Here is a 23719-nt window from a genome sequence, read left to right on the forward strand (position 1 = left end):
TTGTTTGTATGTCTGATGTATTCATTCATTCATTCATTACTTTGTTGTTTCCTCCTTCAGTGTTGGAAAAGAGTGAATTTAAGGATGAGCCCTTGCTGTTTCGTTTCTTTGCTGATGAGGAGATGGAGGGCTCTAACACCAAACACAAACCTGTAAAGCATGACCTGAAAATAGTTGAGAACGTCATCTCCAAGTCTCTCCTGGTGAGTACATCCTTATTGATTGATTAGCTCTCAGTCTGTCTAATGTGCTATGACTTTGCTATAATGTACCCACAACTCTGATCAAACTGTTGGCAGACTTAATCAGTAGGAAGCATATAGCTGTGGGATGAAGTCATAACACTGCAAAAGTCCATTTTATACCTCAATAAGCATTCTTTTCAGAGGAGTGAGAAAATACTACCATGTCTGCTATCTGTCTGTGCCAGTTTGTGAGAATGTCTTGGTCTACTGGTTTGGGATTTTGCTGATGGTAGACATGTCGTTTTCCAGATAAGACCCAGTGATGGAGGCTATGGCTTTACCCTGGAAGAGAGGAACAGAGTCCCCATCATCAAATCTGTGGAGAAGGGCTCCCCAGCTGAGGTGAGAACACACACACATACACACACACACACACACACACACACACACACACACACACACATGCATTATTAAAGTATATATACTGTATATGCAAGTCCCCAAATCTAACAACGTGGCCCTCTTAGCTGTTAATGTTATTAATCTTTCATTATTTTGAAATAGTATCAGTATCCTGGTACACCAGAAAGTTGCTCAGAAATTGATTTGTGTGCCTCCATGAAATAAGTGGTGCAAGGAGCTCGATGATGTAGTGACTATAGACGAGTCTAGTCTACTTTTCTTATCCAGCATCTGTAGATCAAAAAGCAGACACACTCTCTGTTCACACTCTAGACTCAGTTCGTTTTGTTTGTGGCAGAAATGGACTCCACGCGTTCTTGGTATCTTGTGTTGTTTCTCATTTGGCAGATCAGGGTTATATAAAATTGAGTGCAGCACTGCATATGTGATAGCTTCCTTCATTTAGGACTTTCCAGCACTCTCTGTTACTTTAATGTCGGCACTGTCAAAACCATAGACTTAACTGCAGATGTTTTGCAATTCTATGCCAGCGGCACAAATTCAGACTTCAAAGTTCACCAAAGTTGAACTCTAGGTAAAACCATTTTGTTGATTTCCTTTACTTCTGCAAGCAAATCCAGCAACAATTTTGTTGTTGTAGTTATTAAGCGTGCTGTAACTGCATCCATACTGAGTGGATTGACCTTTTGTAACTATTTATTTACCATCATTCTGCTGAGTCTGGTTTTGTTTTCCAGAAGCTAGCGATGCCTTTACAGCGGATCAGTGGCAGTCAGCAGAAGCTTTTTGTTGTTACATTATGGTTTGATCATCAGTCATAAAGAATACAAGCCTTTAACTGTTTGCTCCTAAACTAAATCCGGTTTATGGTTACGGACATTGATGCTAACATTAGAAGCATTTTCGTGCAGAAATAGAGCACATTAAAGGGCGCCATAGTTTTGAGGTCTCCTTTGGTGTTTAGCTTTGATCTGCTGGATGAAAATGGCACAAAAAAGTTTCAAGGCAAATGTGATCAATCTGAGCGCACGACCCATAATTCCCTCCAGCCCTGAAGTAGCACTGTATGTGCCTGGAAGGTCTGGATTGCATAGAGACTGGCGTTGTGTGTGTCTCTGTGTGTTTGCTTTCAAATATTCAATCTGGGTCAATGAAATCCCCAACAGGATCCAGCTGTATACTCACAGATAAAAGCTGTCCCGTGCTGTCTCTGACTCTGACTGTATATGCATTGCTTTGTGATATATAGATATTCTATGGTAATATTCCTCTTTTTACACCAAAAAAGTTAATTTGAAACTCAAATCATAATTATGTGCTTTTCTTTTCCATTTGATTTTATTCAATTGTAAGATGGCTGGTCTGGAGGTGGGGAAGAAATTGTTTGCCATAAATGGAGACCTAGTGTTCCTCAGGCCTTTCTCTGAGGTGGAAAGCCTCCTCAGACAATGTTTCAACAGCAAGGGACCCCTCAGGGTGCTGGTCAGCACCAAGCCAAGAGAGTAAGTTCGATCTATATACCCATGTGCATATGTATGTAAAGTTACTATCATGGAGCTACTGTCAAATTCATGTAGTATCGTATTGATGCAATGCCTCATTCCTGTGTCTAGGACAGTAAAGATCCCAGACTCAGCTGATGGGTTGGGGTTCCAGATTCGTGGTTTCGGTCCTTCTGTGGTCCACGCCGTCGGAAGAGGTAAGAGGGCACCGCTGCCACCACTGGACCTTTCTGTTATTGTGGCACAGCTGGCAAGCAGCTGGCATGTCAGTCTTTGGTTGTGTGCGTGACTTGGCCACAATAGGTCCATTTATACCCCTCATGCTCTCTCCATGTGGCTCAGCTGGTTGGTTAATGGTGCTGCCAAAACTGTGAATTAGCTGTTCTTCAGCCACTTTCCACATTACAATGATGTCCATGTACCTATTCACATTTTTCGTGCCCATTTAACTCCTTTGTGTGACGGAGAAGCATTCAGCATATTTTTCTGGTCCACATTTACCCATTTACAGTCCCTCCTTTTCTCCTCTTACCTAACACAGCATGTTTTGTAGCACTGCTACTGCTACTGCTCAGGGCTGGCACAAGATAGGGTCCAATCAAAAAACAATCCATGGCCTTGTCTGGCTGTTCTCAGGGGAATTGAATCTTGTTTTTTTTCCTTTAGCAATCTAAGTGGGATAGCAGGGTCGAAATGTGCTGTGTATGTGCATGCACGTGTGTAAGTCTGTGCTGGCTTGTTAGTGTGGTTGCCTGGGAACCTGCTGTGTGTTTAAATAGATGCTCTGATCCCCCCCGAGACAAAGCTTATGATGTAGGAGGTGTCTAATCCCTTAGATTGTCATAACAGCTGCTGTCCCCTGGTGTCTGAGGTCAGCTGGAGCAGGTAATACCAATTAGAGTCAGAGAAATTGAGACAGGACGAGTTGAGACAGAGACAAAGAGAAAGCTTCATAATTAAATGTATTTTAGATGTGATTCACTATATTCTCATTATTTGACATTGTCACTGTCCTTTGTGATAAGCCGTCATTCCTGTGGTGCTTTAATGCTGCTCTTCTTTGAGATTTTTTCATCATTTTTCTTGATGAATTTTGTAGTACTAACTTCAGCTGTGCTCGCCAGTCATTTGATCCACCGCTTGGGTTGAAACTTAAATATCCCAACATCTACATGATGGATTGCCTTGACATTTTATACAGGCATTCATGGTTCCCAGAGGTCTCCTATATGGTGATCCTCTTACTTTCCCAATAGCGTCACCATGAGTTTAGGGCAATTTGTGGTTTTGAGTACAATAGCTTCATTGGAATTGAATGCCCCCCTTAGGATGAATTGTACTTGGGTGATCCCTTGTATTTTCATCTAGCACCATCATTATATATATATCATATAGTAAAACATTTGATTTGTCTAGTACTTTGGTGAATGACCAAATACCTGCAAACTAATTGCATTAGTCATAGCTGTACTTTTTGTTCAGTGCTAATTAGCAATTCTAACACTAAACTCTAAACTAATATGCCAAACATGATAAACATTACAAGTGCTAAATATCACAATATTAGTATTGTCATTGTCAGCCCATTAGCCTGCTGACGTTAGCATTTGGCTCAAAGAACTGCCGTGACTATTCAGCATCATAGAGCTGCTAGCGTACCCGTAGGCGCTTAGTCTTGTTCCCTGAGGCAGCTTTTACCACTGATGCTTGAACTGTCTCATTTTATTGGAAATAAATAACCTAAAAAAGCAAACATTGACATGCATACAGACACAATATGAAGAGTTTCCCAAAAATACAATATCAGGGGCGTGTGTCTTCTACAGTACTAATTCATGTCTTTTTGTATTATTGTTTAATGCAGTACATTTTTTCCTGTAGATATACCCATTTAAAAGACAATAAAAGCAGTAGTAATTTCATTCTTGCAACACTAATGTAGAGAAATACAGATTGTGTTTATTGCAATGTGAGGTATGCATGGTTTAAAGAGCTATGAAAACAGGAGGAATATTTAGTCTGCCACGCACTTCCTTCTGATAGCTGTAAACCTTGAAGCTCTCTTACGCTCTGAATCACATCCCTCAGAGACGCACTCATTTACCCCAGATAAACAATTTCCCTCCTCTCCACGCTCTCTCTCACACTCCTCCTGAGCTGCAAAAACAGGAAACAAAGTTGTAAATACAACAACAATGTTGTTCAACCCAATTTTGTGTACAGGATATGGAAGATGTGACTTGCGCCTCGCACCTGGATGTGTGCATGTGCAGTAGTTTTTGCCCTTGACATCTCTTCTTTCTCTCTCTGTCTCACGCCAGGCACGGTGGCAGCCATTGCCGGTCTCCACCCAGGTCAGTGCATCATCAAGGTGAACGGCATCAATGTAAGCAAGGAGAGCCATGCCAGCGTCATTGCTCATGTCACTGCATGCAGGAAGTACAGGCGACCCACACAGGTAAGATGTGAAAGTCAAAATGGGACAATGCAGCTCTCAAAACATGCTTTTACAATAATAACTGAATAAACTGAGCAGTGGCATGAAACTGAAAAATGAATAAGTCCTTAGAAACAGTCCTTAAAGAAAATACAAATTCTTATGTGCAATTATGTTTGCCTTGGCCTTATAATGATTCCTTACCGGAGGTCACACTTTCATCTCCCATGACTTCACTTTAAGAGAGTTCAAATAATCTTGAGTTTTACTGTCTGACGATTGATCTGTTAGTTATGTAATGCTATTTGAAGTAGTAAAACTCTGTGAGATTGTTGAAGAACAAAACAACAGATAAGAGGGGGAAACAAGGATTGGTTGACCGTGAGAAGCAACTTACCAGAGAGGCGTCATAGCTCCCATTTACCTTCATATCTCTCTTTCTGTTTCTCTCGCCGACTCCCTCTTTCCTTGTCTTGGGTCATTACACAGAAATAATAGTAGTTTTGGCTCCTCCAGTGCTGACCCCTGGCTCACAGTGGTGGGCCTGCTGTGGGAGACTGGCAGACTGCAAAGAGAGGTGGGAAAGGATCTGGGGGTGGCTGGGGCTTGGGATGGGAGCGAGCACTGGAGGGAAGTTTGTTGGAGGCAAAGGGGATAGCCCTGCCAGTTTTTCTTTTTTTCTGGGAGAGTGGTTGACAGCAGACAATTATATGAGGAGAACTCAGTCCACCTGTTGAAGGTGGGAAAGTTGTGTGAAAATAGAAACCCAAGGGTGTGTGAATGGTCTGAGTTAGTCTAGTGTGTCACTATAATTGAGCCTCATTGGGACTTAAGGCTTAATTAAGCACCACAGGTTTCCAACACTACTGGAGATCTGGTTCACATCAAGTATGGCCATGGGTGAACCGCCTCCTCTTTCTCTGTCTTTTTTTGTGTGTGTGTGTGTGTGTGTGTCTTTGTCTGTGTGTCTGTGTGTGTGTGTTGTAGTTGTACAGTAGAAGACCACAGACCAGTAGGCAGGCACAGCATGTAACATTGGCAGGAAACCCACTGTGGGCATGGGTGTGGAGAGGAGAGAGCAGACACAGATAGACAAACACACTGACACACACACACACAAAGGGCTGTGTTGCATGCTAGAGTGGGTTGATGAGATTGGCATGGGTTTGCTTTCGCAGTCTCACCAAGTACCATGTTTCCATATGTTTGTGAAGGCTTTTCACTGTATGGTCTGCCAACCCAATGGTGACACTGTACACCATATCTGGGCGGAATCATGCAGCATCATACCCAAACCTCAGCTTGTGTACACGCATACCAGGGTTCTGTGTGTTCATAGTTATATATTTTCTAATTTCCTCATCTACTGTATCTAGCAGAAATGCCACCTGTTAACAAGGACACTAGAGGAGAGTGATTTGTTTTGACAGTTGATGTGTGACTGTAATAGTTCCAGTGGATTTAATGCTATGAAAATACACTGACATTTTACAGTTCAGTATAAATTAAAAGTATACATTAAAAAAAAAACATTTATAGATAAAACTTCTTTTTTTTTAATTGTTGCTTTTTCAACACATTTCTGAATCATATCCATTATTATATTCCAATGCAGCAAGATACTATTAAGTGGGTGTACAACAACAGTGAAAGCGCGCAGGAGGACAACCAGAAAACAAACCAGAAACCCACCCCTGAGGAGAACGGAGACGGCTTTGAGTGCAAAGTAGAAGGTGACCACACATGCACACATATACAGATGGAACTACATGGGAATTACCCATTTGGGAAAAAGAAATTCAGCTTGAGGTGTCTGTGGATGTAACACAGGCTTGTTCACAGAAACACAAACCTTGTTGCCTTCTCCAGTTAACAAGTCAGACTCCGCTCCAAATAGCTTCATCTGGAGTGTGTTAGCCTGAGAACAGCCGTTTTCTGTGGCTCCTCAAGTGTTAATTCCCCCCTACAATTTATGGATCCCAATGAGAAAGTTAAACAGGAAAGCAATTCCCTTCATAGCAAACAGCTCTGGAGGAGGATTTACTGCTGTGTTAAGTCATTGCGTTAGCATAGGCCCGGTTAACTTAATGCTCTTGGAATTGCTCATCATTTTCGGAGCCATGAGTAAAGGGTCTTCCTCCAAAATGAACTGCAGATTTGGTGGTCTGAGGCCTCCTACAGTGCCGGGTGTGTGATGATGAAAACACTTCTATTGAAACCATTTTGTGATAATGATAGGGATTGTTTAGTATGTAATTAGCACATACTTTTATGAATGTGTACTGCCATATTTTTATTCAAGTTAACAAAAATCATTTTAATTGCTATCTCTTTGTTCCTCTGTATGTCTACAATCTCAGAGGTAATGGACAAATTCAACACGATAGCCATCATTGACGGCAAGAAAGACCATGTCAGCCTGACAGTAGACAACGTCCACCTGGAGTACGGAGTAGTCTACGAGTACGACAGCACAGCTGGCATCAAGTGCCATGTGATGGAGAAGATGGTCGAGCCCAAGGGATTTTTCAGCCTCACTGCCAAGGTATTATGTCCATTCATTTAGATCTGAATTTGGTTGGGAGGAATGTAGGATTGAACAATATCATCTCGAATCTATATCACAATATATTGTCACAGTTATGGCACAATTTATTGTATAAGTATTTTTAAATATACCACTACATGATTGTTTCTAATTCTGGTTTGCTTATTATGTTTGGTAGGATTAATTACAGTTTCACCAGTAAAATATTCTGGACTGCTTGATTGGATTTTAGGCTAAGTGGTCAGGCAGATTTCAGCTTAATTATGTGAGATTTAGACTACGTATGTATTGAAAAGAGCAATGTCAGTAATACAGTAAATTCAGTTTATTGTTCAGGCTGAAGCTGGTTTACAAACTGTGTGATGCAGGCCGCAGTTTAACTGTGTAGCAATTACTGTATTTTGTGGTCATTTGATTTTGAATTTCTTGGGAATCATTAAAGCACAAAATGTGTTTTCTCTCCTCCATTTGAGATTATACTTACATGAAACATATTCTTAAATTAACTTAAATAAAATAAACTATACAACACAGGAGTATCGGTCAGCTCTGGGCAAAACCTAATAAACCCCAGGAGCCCGTAAGGGGAAAATCCTGCATTGTTCTGCCTCAAAGGAATGTCCTGATCAAGTAATGATAATCATTTTTATCAGACTTTATTAGGCAAAAATGTTGTTTGCCTTGACTTTATGCAACTTTTATTTTAGGCAAATGTGGCTGTGGTTGGAAAATGAAGAGAGAGGACCCAAAAACAAAAGCAGAATTGAGAACTGAGTGTTCAGCACCTCAGTCCTTCTGTGGCTCACGAGGCTACAGAGGAGCTGTACAAACTGAAAGTTGTTGTATTTCTTTATATATTTTTGTTTGGACATTTGGTGGTCTCAATCTCAGTAGGGGTGGTTATCAAACAGATTCAGACTGATAATTAAGAGGGACTTTGTTTTAATTGATCACACAAACCCCTCATCATTTTTTGTCTTCATTAGAGACAGAACTCATACCGCAAGCAGCTTTCTTGCTGTGACACTGAGGCCCTTAATACTAGTTTAAACTGACAGCTTTATTTTAGTCATGTTAGTTCCCAGCTGTGTTAAGTGCATGCTTTTTACATCCCAGCGGTGATGTTCACAGAATGATCATTATTGATTTAAGATGGCATAGAGGAAAAAGAAGATTCACTCAGAGATAGATGCACACATGCTGGTGTGGAAAAGGAAAAACATGAATTGTGGCATCTTGCTGTCAAATTCTGTGATGAACATCTCTCTTGATCGTGGTAAATTATCAGAGATCACAAGTTGTGCTCATGTCTTAAACTGATCTAGATTTACACCCCTTGTGTTCTTAAGTCTTTAAAAGCATCATCATAAATGAAACCCTATGACATTCACAAAAATAGAACTTGTCATATCTCCTCCGACTGCAAGCTGTTTCCAGATTCTTCCAAAGTGAAAGTAAATTTAGTATTATTATAAACATCTGCCCCAGCCGTCCACATTATCCTCTGAGATCCGTGTAATGATGGATTTTAATATTGTCTGTGCTGTCGGAGCACATGGGGTTTTCTTATGCTTCAGTCTCTTCCTGCTGTTAAATTTCATCTTATTCTTTTCCCTCTCCTCCTCCTCCACTGGGCATCTCCTTAAGACAGCTCAGAGATCTGTGTCTGTCTTCCTCTTGATACCTAATCTCTGATCTTGCAATGGTTCTATCCCAGTCTGGCTCCCTCCACCAGTCCACCTGATGCCTTTCCCCTGTTTTTTTAACTGGACTGAGTGACAGTGTGTCCTTGAAGTTAAAACTGAAGTTTAGTTTCACAATAGATATTTTCTTAAGGAGATGTGATTGAGGAGTATTACTTGCTACACAATGACCTTGGTAGAAACTATGTGCAAAAATAAACAGAAACTCAGAGCAACAGTTGTCTGTCAGTCCTATTTTTGTTTTTAAATGCAGGTCATTCCACTTGAAGTTTATTTGCTGTGTTTGCTCAGTGTGACTTGTGCACTTACTTAAGACAGTTTAATAAATGACTGTTTATATATGAAGAGGACGTGGTTATTGTGGACTTTTATTTGGCTCATGGATGGAAGTTCTGCTTTTGATTTATCCTCAGCCCAGAGCAGCTATTGCCTTTTGTGATTTTTCTTGTTTTCTCCAGCCTGTTCTTCCCTCCACACCTGCCCTGCATTCAGTCTCATTCCTGCTCTGCTCCCTGTGTCAGCTCACAGCCTGCCTTTGTGCCTTGCCACCTGTTCCTTATTGTTTCATTGGTTCAGTTTGTATATAAATTTTGTTTTTGAGTTCAGTCTTGTTGGGTCTTTTGTTCAGTTTGTGCTGTTTGTTTTGTGTTGATCAGTTCTGTTCAGTTTTTCTTTGCCAGCACTCCAGCTATAATAAAATATTCTGTTCCTGCTGCTCCTGCATCTGGGTTCATCTTCTGCTCTGTCTCTTCTTGACAGTTATGGAAAGTTGGAGCCTACATACGTACAGCATATGTATCAAAATCTGGATTTAATCTCCATGGATTCACGAATAGCATATGGAAATTTGCTAGATATTAGAGTTTAGCTGCTTATGAAATGCTGTAGAGAAATCAGCCCTCCAGCCAAATCTTCAAAGCTTGGTCATCTGTTTACATCCCATTAGTTGCTGCAAAAAGGGGATTTTAGAAGCATTTGCATATCAGTTAATCATGCCTGTCTTTGTTTGCCCTCTCTCTGACCAGATCCTGGAGGCGTTGGCGCGTAATGATGACACGCTGGTGCAGATGTGCAGCAAGTTGAGTTCAAGCTGTGATGTGATCCCAGAGGAGCTGCAGGTACGCTTCAGTGCCATGTGTGGTGAAAGGGTGGAGCACATCAACCGACGAATTACCAACTACAGGAAGGTAAATACACTGTGTTGCATGCTCTGATGACAAAATTAGACTAATTTTAATAGAAGCCCATTATCAGTGATCTGTATGGTATTTCTCTCCACTACATATGTATAGTTTTACAAAGCAATCAACTCTGTCTTCTGCAATTATCTGTAGACTGACAATAGTAGAAACAGGATGCAGCTGGTGAAGAAATACCTCTTTTACACATTTTTTGCTGTGGTTTTGCTCTTAGAAGAAAAGAATGGAAATCAAATTTAACCAATTCAGAATACATGCACGGTGATAGGACTTTATAGCGATCCCCATTGCACACTAGCTGCGATTAAATAGAATCTCCTTCATAAAACACATGGGCAAGTAAAGAGTATGTACTGAGAAGGAATTAATGTCTTTGGTGGATGCTTTATTTTCCACTGCACTGGCATCATCGTCACACCAACAGTTAATCTAGAACAGCAATGTCTGAATGCTGTTTCTTGTGCAAAAATAAAATCAGCTCCAATTGGTCTGCAAGTGGAAGAAATACTTGGCCAAGAAGTCTGGCATTGACTTGTGAACTTGTCAATGACTTTGTGAATATGTGTGCAATATGTAGTATTATCATACCCTTTGCTTGTAATTAAGTTACAGCTGTTTGTTGACAAAACCATGCCTTCTCATCAGTTTTCATTCACATCTGTAAGCATGTGTCTATAGGCAAAACATCCGTGTGCGTGCAAGTGTGTGTGAGAGAGAAATCGGAAAAGATCTGACTCGACATTAGAGTGGGTCTTGGATTAATTACCAGTCATTTATAAATAGCACTGCACAGCCACAACGAGGACTTTTGTTTTGTAAGATCCATCCTGCATTGGAGCATTCCTCCTCAGACCCCTAGAGAGAAAGGAGGGGGTGGGTGGGTGGGGGGCAAGAGGAAGAATGACAGAGAGAACAAACAATGTAGATAGTGGAAGAATAAAAAAAGGAGAATTGACATAAATAGAGGGACAGAAAGACTGAACAGAGAGATGGTAACCTCAGGCCTGGAAATAAGAACTCCCAAACCTCTAGAGACAGACAGGATATGTGGTGAGACATTTTGCTCTTCAGAGGAGGTCAACTCATTGTCCATCTGGACCATATCAGCTCGCTTGGAGCAGGAGCTCCATCCTTCAGCTATCTGAGATAACTGAGGAGAAATGTTTGGCTTAAGTTCTTTAGTTAGCATATACATTATGTTATGCTTATGTTGCTTGACAGCCCAAGTTGCTAAAAACTGAGCCTGCTCATAACGTCTGCTGTGTAAAAGCCAAGACAGGATGCAGGCCCTGTGACTGGGGGTTCAAAGAGAGTGCAACCAAATGTTGCCGAGAAAAAATGTGTTTGTGATATTCTGTAGCAACTCTACTGAATCCAAGCAATCCTTGAGGCTCTCTGTATATTGTGTTTTACATGGAGATGCTATCACATAGCACCTAGAGGAATTTTGTCAGCATAGTGGGGTTAGGTAGAGCAGAGTATTCATATTTTCATATATAGCATTAACCCACACCCGGAGGATATTTGCACTCATTTAACAGTATATATAAGATGCGTTTTCTGTTAACTTATCTGAGAATAGTTTAGCATAGTTTTATTGAAGCCTGCACTGTGAAACTTTTACATATAAATGTATGTCTTTTACATTCAAGCCTTTGCCAAACAAGTTCACACAATGCTGATTAAGCATATCACCACCAGGTAAACTTCTCTGATCCAGACAAAGATTAAGACTAGTCCTAGGCTAAAGACAAGATGAGAACATATCCATTGAGAAACAAGTCTAGTCTTGGAATAGACTAAATGTCTCTCTGGGAAGTCTTCTGTGTTTCACAATATACAGTTTTAAATCTGGTGTCGGTGGCAACATTCCCCCACAAGCCACATGAATGTATACTGCACATGCTCTATGGAGAGAGCATGCACATTAGAGACTTCAGTGGCCATGCAACTAATTTCTGGTCATCTCTCTGCTAACTCTTCTCTGGATAAAATAATTTAGTAATGAATGGATAAAATTCTGATAGTGAAATCATTTTTGGCTTTACAGACACAACAGTAGCAACAGAAGAGGCTACGGTGGAGTCTTTGATGTAAGCACGTCAATAGCATTTTTCTAATCACTCTCATTGCCAGAAGGGAGAGAAAAAACACCTGCACTCCATGATGAAACATTTGAAACATGACCATACATACTTGGAGATGTTAAATTTACAAATCAAATCACATGTAGTAAAATAATGCAGGCTTTCATCATGATGATGTGATTCAAATAAAAAAAAACTTCTTCCAAGGCTTTGACTGACAAATGATGTTGGAGGTCTGGAATTCTTCACATATGTGAGTAATGAGGATGTTGTGTGTCTGTCCTGGATCTTTGATTTGGGTTAAATATTTGAGCTGTCACATATAAAAGGAGGAATGTTAGAAACTGTGCAGTAATGGATGTTTAGGCTTCTTTTCCAGTGCCAGATGTCATATATGTAAAACAAAACAGTATATTTAGTTGACAGATTCTGTTGTGTGTTTTACGTAGGGCCTTTTATTTCTGTGTGTCATGGCAAAATGGGATCATATTTCAGAGCTTTATTCTGGAATCAGAGTGCCTGTGTTAGACAAACCAGTCAAACAGTCATTCTTATAGTGGTAGCCACGTCCGTCACAGAAAGTTAGAGCACTCCGTCCCCCTTAGAAGATTTGACTCTGGCTAATTGGTGTAACAGTTGCCACTTTGTTTATTACTTATCAGTGTGTCTTTCCTGGAGGAATTCTGCCTCTATATCCATCTGCTGGGAACAGGGAGTTGAAAGTCGAATCACAGCTTCACTTCTGATAGATTTCTACACTTTCTCACACCAGGGTTATTGTCAGAACTGCATCTTCCAGTAAACATCCTTATCTTGTTTTCTTCCCTTTTTAAGGTACTGTGGCAAACTTGCTACCCTCTGATGCATCACTTTAACCTTGGCTTTTACAAACAGTTAACATTTGGCAAGTCATCTGCTCACACCCTCGAACTAAAGGCATTTTCGGACCAAACTGTTCTGGGGACTCCCTCAGGGGAACTACTCACTGGGGACCTACTCTGAGAACTACATACTTTCAAGGACTTTTTTCTTCTCTTTGCATTCACACTGCCAATAGGAATGCTGGAGTGAATTATGAAAAAGTTCCTCCAAAATGCAGGAAGTTAGTTTTACATTATATAGTGTTATACCAAGACACTTACCTGCAGTAAGTGCTATTGTAGTGCAAATATTCCTTACTACATATGCAAAATCTCTACCTATATTTCACTTTACCAATCACATTAAACGGAAACATTTTTATCTCTAAATCATCTGTATCTTTGTTGTTCTTGTCTCAGTTTGCTCGGGTATTGAAGAACAGGGCATGGCCGACCTTCAAGCAGGCGAAGGGCAAAGTTTCCCCCCTCCACAGCAGCGACTTCTGCCCCACAAACTGTCATATCAATGTGATGGAGGTGTCTTACCCCAAGACCACCTCGTCTCTGGGTAGTGCCTTCGGTGTGCAGCTGGACAACAGGAAGAACACACTGGAGAAGGGAGGGCGTAGCAGTGCTGAGCAGGGTGAGTTAGCAACATCTGGTTTGAAATTTCAGATGCTGACTTGGTGCTTTTATGCCTGATATTTATTTATGTGTTCCATCAGGTAAATTGAGCCCCATGGTTAATGTCCAGCACACCATCACCTCAATGGCTGCTCCATCAGGTCATAGCCTGGGCAGGACGGAGGGCCACGGCCTTCGCTTTCTGCTCAGAGAAGAAGACCTACTCACCCTGGATGCTTATCAGAAGCTTCTCCACAAACTCACCACTGTTGTGAAGGAGATGGAGACACACGGTGCCCATATTCATGAGTAAGTAGCTATACACGCACACACATATGATATACAATACACCTGTATCTGCGCAGTCATGCTTTTAGAGGTTCAAGTGGTCAAATTTGCAAACATAAACACATGCTTTCTTGTTTCTCGCAGTCATTCCCATACGACAGTTTGTTTCATCCAATTCTCTGAATTTTAGAATGATCTGTTCTAACATATTCCTCACAAACAAAGGGTGAAACAGATTTTTTTTTTACACTTCAAATCACTTTTTGTTTATGAAGGGAAGAGAAGGGCTCTCAGTGATTCCATTTGATCAGATTTCTTTTGAAACCAGATTGCTTCGCATAACAAGCTGTAACTTTAGCAGCCTGCTTGGTCAAAGTGCTGCATCTGGCACTTGGCGGGCATGCATTTTGGTCATTACTCTAGCACCTGTGTGTGCGCGTGTGTGTGAGAGAAAGACAGAGAGAGAGAGAGAGAGAAAGAGAGAGCGAGGAGGGGGTGAAAAACATTTTTGGTGCTTTTTTTAACCATATTTTGAAGGTATGCACACGCTTCATTTATGCTCAGGACCCTGATATGGTGCGTGTGTGTGTGTGTGTTAGACCAGTGTTTCCTGGCATGCTTGGCGGGTTCATTGTTTGGAAGCACAGGAGGCTACAAAAAGGAAATGGGAAACACTGCTCAAGTTCTGACCCCCTCCCCCAAAAAGGAAATCCAATCCTAATGAAGTACCGGGTGTGCGATTAGACCAGGTGCCCTCTGGGAATGTCGTTCACTAACAATGGACGGCTGATATATGCATGCATAGTATAGACATACACACATATACAGTGAAGTATCTCATTCTTAAGAAGATATATTAAGACAGGAAGTTTTCTACATTTTCCCTGCAGCAGTTGGTAATTATTGGTGGACAGCTGACAGATTACAATAGATGTGTGTGTTATGATTTTTTTAGATGATGATTTGATTGATTTGATCTGGACGTAGGCGGCAGCATTCAGGGAATGACATTAAAAGTCTCTAGATGGAGCAGAGCTGTCACCTCACTGTGGTCATAATGAGTCGAGTCCACAGCAGGACTCTTAATGACTGAGTCTGGACAAATGTTGTCATGCTCCTGTCAGTGCCAATTAGTGCAGTCACATCTGCGTGAATTCAGATGGTCCGAGACATGGCTAGTGAGAGGATAATGACCGAACATGTGCACACATACACACTTCTTCAGGAGCCTGTTAAGAGTGAGCTGTGAGTGTAGCTGTGAGTGTTTCAAAGAAGCTGAACTGATATGGGTTGTGTTGCTCGTAGCTGCAGTCTGGAAGCATTGCGCTGACCTCTGTGGGTGTGTTTGCATATTAACCCTTTAGCTGACCGGCCTGGGGTCATCACTGCTTTTATTTTTCACCCACACCTGCTCTCCCTTGCCCAGCTCTCCTGGTTTTGTGTCTTTGTCCTTTGTCATTTCCTTTATGTCTTGCTGTCTGCACACAGACATCCTTCACTCTCAGGCTCTCTTCCTCTCTCTGCATTGGGTGTGACTATAATGATGTAATAATGAACTGAAGTTGCCATATAGTAGCCATATTTATAAGGGATCTGTTGTGTGCAACCGCCTCCCCTCAACTCCTCTAACTTCCACTCCCAAACCTAAGTTAAAAGAGGAAGTCAATGGTACCGGTACATTCATCTGAGATTAGAAATATCCTCTTTCTAAGTAATTTAGAAAAACAAAACGACCCGACATATGATGATGTTGCATAAGTTTTTGGCCGACCTTCGAGGAATCCATTTCGAGGCAATGACCTGTGAACTTTTGTCTCGGAGGCCACATACAAGGGGTCACAGCTGTGTGAGGACGTGCCGGTGATGTGCTTCATATCAGGACCTCCTCCCTTCCTGGACTTCCAGGACTTGATCCCCCACTCGCTCCCCCACCAGCTACTTTTCTCCTCCATTTTCATATAATTTTGTTATTCCGTGCACATAATTAAGCGTTGTAGAGTCCTGCAATTTTTTTTATCTTGTTATGGATTAAAGCATTATGCAAATATCCTGACATGAAACAGCTTGATGTGGAGCTTTGGAGCTAATGCAGATGCACCAAAGTTATAGATGCATTGCAAGCGAGTGATGTCTAATGGTTTAATGTGTCAAAGTGGGTTAAAGGGCTTCCTGTGAGAAATTAAGAGATCTCTTGGACTGTGCTGTCATAAGCACTGATGTACTTTGGCCTACTCTTGTTCTCTTGCTTTCTATTTTTCCTCTCTGTCTCTCTCTGCTGAAACCTCTTCTCTGATCCAGTCATTGTTATTCTCCCTTGCTCCCTCTAATAGTTTGTGCCCCAAAGGCCCCAAACTGCGCCCACTTCTTTATTAGCCAATAGCCAATCACAGAGCCTAGAGGGCTTCTCCATGGCGATGGAATGCCACTCTGTTTTGGAGGGCCATTGTGGTGGCTCCTGGAGTGGACCATAATGAGGGCATCTCTGTGGCCTAGTCAGCTTGTGAATGGATAGAAAAAGGGGGTCAATGGAGAGAGAGGAATGGGAAGGGAAGGAGAGGTGTTTAAAATCATAAAGAGGTTTAAAAATCTGAGTTACATGTGGGTAGTATGAGGAAGACAGGTTGTTTATTTCACAAAGTTGCAAGTGGCCTCTAGCAGCCGCCCCTCTCCACTGCCTCCACTTTGAAACGTGCTTAAGGCTGATGTTATGACACAATGGAAAATGTAAGCGGACACAAATTAAAATAAGGCTGAAATGTAAACAGACATTGCGTGTCAGAAAGTGCGTGGGGAGAGATCAAAAAAGTCCAAGCCTAGCATTTATTGCAATATGGCTTTAAATGCCACCATGTGTTGCTGCAACTGTGAAAATATCCCGGCCGGCCTCTTCCTGCTCTTCTGATAGATGTGATAGAATACAGCAGTAACAGTGAGAAGGGGAGCTGGTCTTCGCCGCAGAGTTGCAGCGTGTTGACACAGCTGCAGCCTGCTACATGTTTGAACCTATTAATATGATGCAGATCCCTAAACCATCTGAAGCTGTTGTGCGGAAGCCAAACGCAAACCCGGTTGGGGTTTTGTTTGACCCACTCAGTCAGCTGTTGGAGTCCGGACACATGTAGGGACATACTGTACATACAGTTTAAAGCATTACAGTGCCGGGACACACGTAAGAGTTTCCTGTGTGGCATTAGTCTGAACAAAAAAGCTGTTTTGATCAAGCTGTGTTTACTGTTGCTTTTGAAAGAATGCATCTCTTTCTTCAGTAATTCCACGTGTATTTCTTTCTACCTTTTTTACCCTTTCAGCCTTTTATCCTCCATCACCCACCCTCCAGCGTCAGAGACGAGGACCCCAGAGAGCTACATATCTGCAGAGAGTGAGGGGGAAAAGGGGGAGCGGAACGGGAAGAAAGTGTGTTTTAACGTGGCAGGGGACGAGCAGGAGGACTCCGGACACGATACAATCAGCAACAGAGACTCATACAGGTATAACCAGTAGCAGAGAATGGTACATAAAAGGTACAGATTTTTTAGATAGGAAAAATGAGTGAGTGAGTTTTAATGAAGAAAAAAAAAGGAATGTTTCATGGCATAGAATAGAATTTCATACAATAAAAAAATAGTGTTTTAAAAATGAGACAAATAAGCAAATAAAAATGAATGAAAATATATCTCCCCCTAAACAGTTTTTTCCCTACCTCTTTCTTCTCAGTGACTGTAATAGCAACAGGAACTCCATTGCCTCCTTCACCAGTATCTGCAGCAGCCACTGCAGCTCCTATGTTCACAGTGATGAGTTGGACTCAGGTACACAAATACAACACAGTGGACACAACCATTACTCTCTCACATAGTCAACTTGTTTTGCAGATGGATAATAATGTAACTTATGGTATTACACAGTGATGACTTGGATTTATTGTAAGTCTCTGTGGCCATTATCCATAATCCTGAACAACAACAACGACTGCAAAATAGTCTCGTAAGACAAGTCATGATTCCGATCTAATGGCGCATGGTTGTGCCTTTCTGGAAGGCAAGGACAAAAAAGAGTGAAATTGAATCTGATTTGAAGTGACAGGCATTTGGCCATACATCTCAGCTGTGTTTGTCATTAATGTCTTACACAGCTGGGTATCCTGTCAAATATCCTTTCCCTATGTCTCTGAGGATGTGACACAATCATATACACACAGCCACACACACACAGCCACACACACACTTCACTGCTATTTGTGATCTCAGGTAATCCATTTTTTTCTTTGTCCCTTTTAAGCTAGTCACACATACAGTAGGATCAACAGCCAATAAAGAGTGTGTTGTGTTGATGCACTATGGCCCCACATAGTCAATAATGTGTATAACAGAGCACATTTTTGGACTAATACTTAGTTGTAACCTCTGCAGGAGATGAGATGCCCTCCAGTGTGTGGCTGTCCCACGATAAGCAGAAGAAACTTCACAGCTTCCTGGAGCATCTATTCAGCCAGGTGGGTCAGTGAAACATCTGCACAGATGTGATAGATGCAACTTATTAACAGAAAACCTGAGAAATGAGGTGTTGAACTTTCTCAGATTTACAAAGCTATATTATGTTCTCATCTGTGAACATTTTTGAAACCCAATTTCTTTTGCAGATAAACATTCATTTAAATCTCAGATACTTGATTGATCCCCTCAGGAACACATTACATTTTTTGTTATCGCTTAGGATGAAGAGGCAATTATTGTGTTGTCTTTTTAGATTTGTTTGATAGATTGCAAATGGTTGCAGTAGGAATTCCTGATGCATCTTTTACACACATACAAGCTGTGTCCGCCCAATGAAAAAGTGTGATTTTCACACACAAAACAGAAAACATTCATTTGCAATTTAAAGGTCAGATGTTGATTTATACTTTTGTGTATAAACAATAGGAATTGTGTATTTTTCTCACTTTGGTTGTCACGACTCATGCCCAGGAAGGGAAAATCATGAGAGTTTTAAGCTGACCCTTGTCCTTTTTGAAACCTTCGGTGCAAAGGTTGACCATATCTGATTCCACATATAGTACTCTGACATACACACACACACACACACACACACACATGCATACACCATGCAGGAGAAGTTTTATGAGGATGTCTCCATCGGCAGTGGAAAAGCAGAAAAAATGCTTTGCTGTCTCTGCACTTTTGGCCTGCTTCCTGTCATTTGTTTTATTGTAGAACAGTTTCCCCAGCTTTGTTTACATACTGCATAGCAAATTGTGTTCAATGGGGCTCTGTGGGATTTTGTGTATAAGTGTGTCTGTGTGTTAGAGAGTGAGCGAAGCAGGTGTTGGGTTTTTTTCTTTTTGCTTCCCTCTGCACATTTTTGATCTTGACTTGGTGGGGAACTGTATCACATAAAGGGCCACTACTTGACCTATGTGCTTCCATCAGGTGGACTCAATCACCAGCATACTGAGAGGAGCAGTGGTGGCTCGGGCATTTGAGCAGACAAAGTGCTTTACACCTGGAAGAGGATTACAAGGTAAAACACCAGTACTGTGCCATGCTCCCGGCTGTAAAGCACATATTTCTCATTGTCTTTCATGACGTCTCAATACACACATGTCCATCTTGCAGTCAGTTATAAATGTAAAAGTTGCAAACGTATTGATTTCTTAAATCTCCCTTCCTGCTAAAGCTGTGGATGTCTTTCCTGTGGGGAGTGTTTATGCTAGTGTTGTAGCTCTGCTTCATGGGCCTCGCTGGGCTGCACAGTGCGGCTGGGAGAAGAAAGATAATATTGGGAAGACTCCAGAGCCCAGCCAGCACCAATACAGAACACAGAGAAAAAACAGAGCACATGCCGAAAATGTCGCAGCCGCCTGCACACAAGGGCTGTAACTTCCTGTTGTGTAATGTGTGTGTGTGTGCACAGATGTAATTGCAGAGATGTTAGGGAAGTATTGTAAGTGGATTCCAGCCTCTAAAAAAATGTTCTCCTCTGCTTATCCCTCCCTCCTGTCCTTCCACTTCTTTTCACCTTCAGCGTTCCCTGTGCCCTTCTCTCTCAAGTGCTTTATAGTGTTGAAACAGCACCACTTAGTTGCATACTCATCTCCACTTTACGGTTATTGTAGCGCTACTTACCAGTCAATGGAAAATACGACCCTGTAGCAGCTCTTGTGCTTCTTAAATTATCTGATCATTTCGTTTTCAGCCTGTGTTTATGCACTGACTAACCTCGTCTTGGCCTTGGTGTTTAACCATACAGTCATTGTTACACTTTATCTCTCACAGGAAAATGTAGGAAATGTTGCTGGAAGGGGCTAAATTTATCCTTATCATTTCCCAGTACAAATATAAAGTAGCTGACGGTGCCCTGTGACAATTTGTGGCACTCTGTACAAATGAGTCAGTGCATGTTAAAGATAAGATAAAAGAAAAATTACGCTAAAAAGGCCAATTTTGTCTGTTCTTTTTGCAAGTGGTGCAAGCATGGATACTAGACTTTGCAAGAATAAAAACTGCATGCTTTGTACCGCTGTGGTCTGCATTGTACTGTGTAAGGTTTCAGTAAGCACTGATGTGGCGGGAAAAAATGATAACCTTTATGTGACTTTAATGGTGTGTGATGAGCACTAAAAGCAAAAGAGCATTTTACCAAATTATTTATGTTTTGACAAGTAAAGCCTTCAACCCCCTCCAGACCATTTGGCACAGAGACTCCCTCTCTCATCCCGGGCTGTCCTCAAGTGAATGCAGATGCTTAAACTGAAAATAGGTCTGCTTGTGTTTTGTGTGTGTATGTGTGTGTGTTTGTATGCATAAATGCCCTCAGGAGGGATGTGAAGGCCTTCATCAGAGCTGATCCATCTCAACTCCAGTAATGTGTGTGGTTGATAACAGAATAAATAGGATTATCTAACAAGTGGAGCATTCCTGCATCTGATCTCTTACTCTCTCTGTCGTCCTCACACACACACATACGCACGCACACACTCACAACCCCCTCGAAGCCACTGTTTAACAGTCACCCCTCTATCACAGATCTCTTCTTCGTCTCCAAAGTAAACTTTATTACAAGCCTTTCTGCCTAGTTGTAAGAGGGATCAAATCAGATTGACACTCATATTTCACCACTGCAAGATGATAGATTAGAATGTAGGCTTTCTATAACTGGTGGTCTGTGGTCTAAACTAATAGAATGGGAAGAATATTGCTTGATTGATGGACAGTCTTATCATTTTTATCATTTATTTGGAGAGATAGGTACATGGAAAGACAAATGGAATGAGAGGAATCAGATGTAGACCAAGTGAGATGTGGGGAGAAATAGAGGATGGAAAGAAAAAGATGGATAAAGTAGGTTTGAGAGAGAAAAAAATAATAGTTCCAGTTTCAGATGCAGAGTATAATCATTTTCTGCCATTTGTCGATTTAACTCTATTACGTTTGTTGTAATCTATTAGTCTGATCAATCTCCTGAATAATTCACAGCTTTTTGTAAGACTCTTAAAGTTTATGATGCTATCAAAAAAAGATCATATTCAAAAGAGGAACTGATTTTCGGAGATGAAAATAATGGAGCAAAAATATTTAAGGGGAGGAGTGAAAATAAAATCAGTTTATTTAAGGAAAATGTCTCTCACTTTCCTCATTATTTAATAATGCAAGAAGTAGATAAAAGCAGTCAATACATATAGTCATATACCACCACCAGGTTCTTGCTAATTCTTTGTGTGTTTTGTGTTTTTATCTGTCAGAGTTTCAGCAGGAGATGGAGCCCAAGGTGAACTGCACCAAGAAGTTGCGTCTCCACGTCAAGCAGGATCCCTGGAACCTACCGAGCAGCGTTCAGGCCCTCACACAAACCATCGCTAAATATGTTGAAGGTCAGTGTGTACCTTAGCTACTCCTAACATAGATAAAACACACACATACACACACACACATACATATTACAGCTTTCGCAATGGTTGGCCCCTAAAGTTTGCTTTCCCATCCAGTATTTTTCTTGGAGGACCATTCCTGGCTGGGGAGGTTATGTACATTAAATTGACCAATTCTTCAGTACACCTCATCATATTTATTAGACATAATAATGACCTCTGTTACAGTTTTGTAGGCACAGGCGCTCCCAGGCCACTAACCGCGCTATTCTCTTTAAACTTTAAACCTAAAACCACCCTGGGATGCACACTTTTGAAACGCAGAGTTAAAACTGAAGAATCTGCACTTTATGAGATTCCCTTGATTCCCAATTTGTATCTAGATATCTTGTGTATTCCCAATGGGAGTGCATTTGTTTTGTTTTCATTGGCATACAGATTGGATATAGACGTACTATAGAGACATGCATAAAAGCAGCCCAGAAACATGGCCAGTCACATGACACTCCTGGGAAAGGTGAGCTGGCGGTCACGACTGGGAAAGTACAAATAAGCAGAGTTAATATTAATGTGCAGCTTGGCCTGTGTACACCACTTCTTTTTTTTTTTCATTTACCTCTTACCACAATGGCTTTTTCATGCAGCGCAACGTCCTGCCAAGCTACCCGGGGCTCTGATATGTCTATAAACAAATGTGGATTTATGTTATTATCTTTGCCTGTGGCTGGTTTTTATGATGCTGTGTTTTCTTTGCTTATATGTGAAGTTAAGCAGCTGTGGACCTAAGATGGAGCAGAAGAGTTATACAGCATCTTACTATTTATGTCTTTATGGGGTTGACTTTATAGTATAGGTCATACTGTTGTGGACAATGAGAAAAAGGCTCTTGGGGGAGTTGATGTAAGGTTGTTCGCTGTCTCATTGTATTGCTTTTTATTTCTTTTGTTTTTTCAGAGGTGAAGACGCGGCTGCTCTTGGTCTTACTGCAGTATACAGGTTTGCTGTCTTACAATAATTTACAGACCAACATTATAGTTAAGTGTGTTATTTTTGGACAAAAGAAACAATTCACTTTAAAGACATAGTATGTACTGGTGATCCAAAGTGTCAAGTCACTGAAAATCAATGTGGAACAAAAATTGTAAAGTTAACTGAAAGAGAAAAAAAGAAAAGGTCAAACGAGGAATGGAAAACAGAAATATATACTGATCCTGATATACTGTAATGCAGGTTTCAGGAACAATAAGACAGTGAAAAGAGTGTAGTTGTTTGTTTAATTGTAAAATCTAAATTGTGCAATAATTTATAGAACAAAGTTGTTAAAATACTGAAACTCAAATGTGGAGTTTGAGTTCAGTAACCATCCTAAAAGGGCATTAACATTGCCATATATCAATTTCTTAAATGCACTTATGAGTACATTTTATGGTGCATAAAGGTAGCATCAGTCTACAAGATACGCTTCAAGATTTCCTCGCTAGCAATGATGTATTAAAATTCACATTACTCCTTTTACTGTCAGTAGACTGCAGCTATAAAACTCCTTAAGATAAGCTGCACTGATTAAATCAGATGTTGTCTTTTTATTTGCCTCAGGTAACAACAAATTGCAAAAAGTAATACTTAATGGATTTTTTTTTGTGAGGCTGTGGTTTGATTGGTTAATAGTGTCAAAGAGTTTGCGGTCATTCATCATGACACATTATTAATTTCTGAGGGGTTCATGAACTCATTTTTAACTAAATGGAATGCTTAACTTTTTCAGGGGGCCTATTTCTCAGGAAATTATGGCAGCCAATTACTTTCCACTCGGGCGCACCTGTCATTTGCTCTCATTTTTTTTCTTGATACAATATTTAATACCCAGCAGATTATAAAAAAAAGCAGTCAAGACGTTTTGTCACCTTACTGAATGCTTAAAATTGCCACAGCGCAGAATCTGACCCCCCCCCCCCCAAAAAAAAAAAATCTGTTTTAATTACCATAAGAAACTTGTGCC

At 40.9% G+C, this 23719-nt stretch overlaps 1 protein-coding gene across 1 annotated transcript in view; it reads left to right on the forward strand.

Annotated features, from left to right (window-relative positions):
- The window catches only part of prex2 (phosphatidylinositol-3,4,5-trisphosphate-dependent Rac exchange factor 2), a 90008-nt gene that overhangs the window by 41241 nt on the left and 25048 nt on the right, over window positions 1-23719 (forward strand). The window contains exons 16-31 of the mRNA XM_053342633.1: window positions 61-203; window positions 495-587; window positions 1962-2110; window positions 2222-2307; window positions 4432-4568; window positions 6163-6280; window positions 6908-7092; window positions 9824-9985; window positions 13365-13587; window positions 13670-13877; window positions 17165-17344; window positions 17571-17665; window positions 18266-18348; window positions 19283-19373; window positions 21595-21723; window positions 22675-22716. Of these exons, the coding sequence (XP_053198608.1) occupies window positions 61-203; window positions 495-587; window positions 1962-2110; window positions 2222-2307; window positions 4432-4568; window positions 6163-6280; window positions 6908-7092; window positions 9824-9985; window positions 13365-13587; window positions 13670-13877; window positions 17165-17344; window positions 17571-17665; window positions 18266-18348; window positions 19283-19373; window positions 21595-21723; window positions 22675-22716 (2124 nt within the window). The remainder of the gene's footprint in view (window positions 1-60; window positions 204-494; window positions 588-1961; window positions 2111-2221; window positions 2308-4431; window positions 4569-6162; window positions 6281-6907; window positions 7093-9823; window positions 9986-13364; window positions 13588-13669; window positions 13878-17164; window positions 17345-17570; window positions 17666-18265; window positions 18349-19282; window positions 19374-21594; window positions 21724-22674; window positions 22717-23719) is intronic.

This window comes from Scomber japonicus, chromosome 21 (genome assembly GCF_027409825.1).
Source record: "Scomber japonicus isolate fScoJap1 chromosome 21, fScoJap1.pri, whole genome shotgun sequence".
Lineage (NCBI taxonomy): Eukaryota > Metazoa > Chordata > Actinopteri > Scombriformes > Scombridae > Scomber > Scomber japonicus.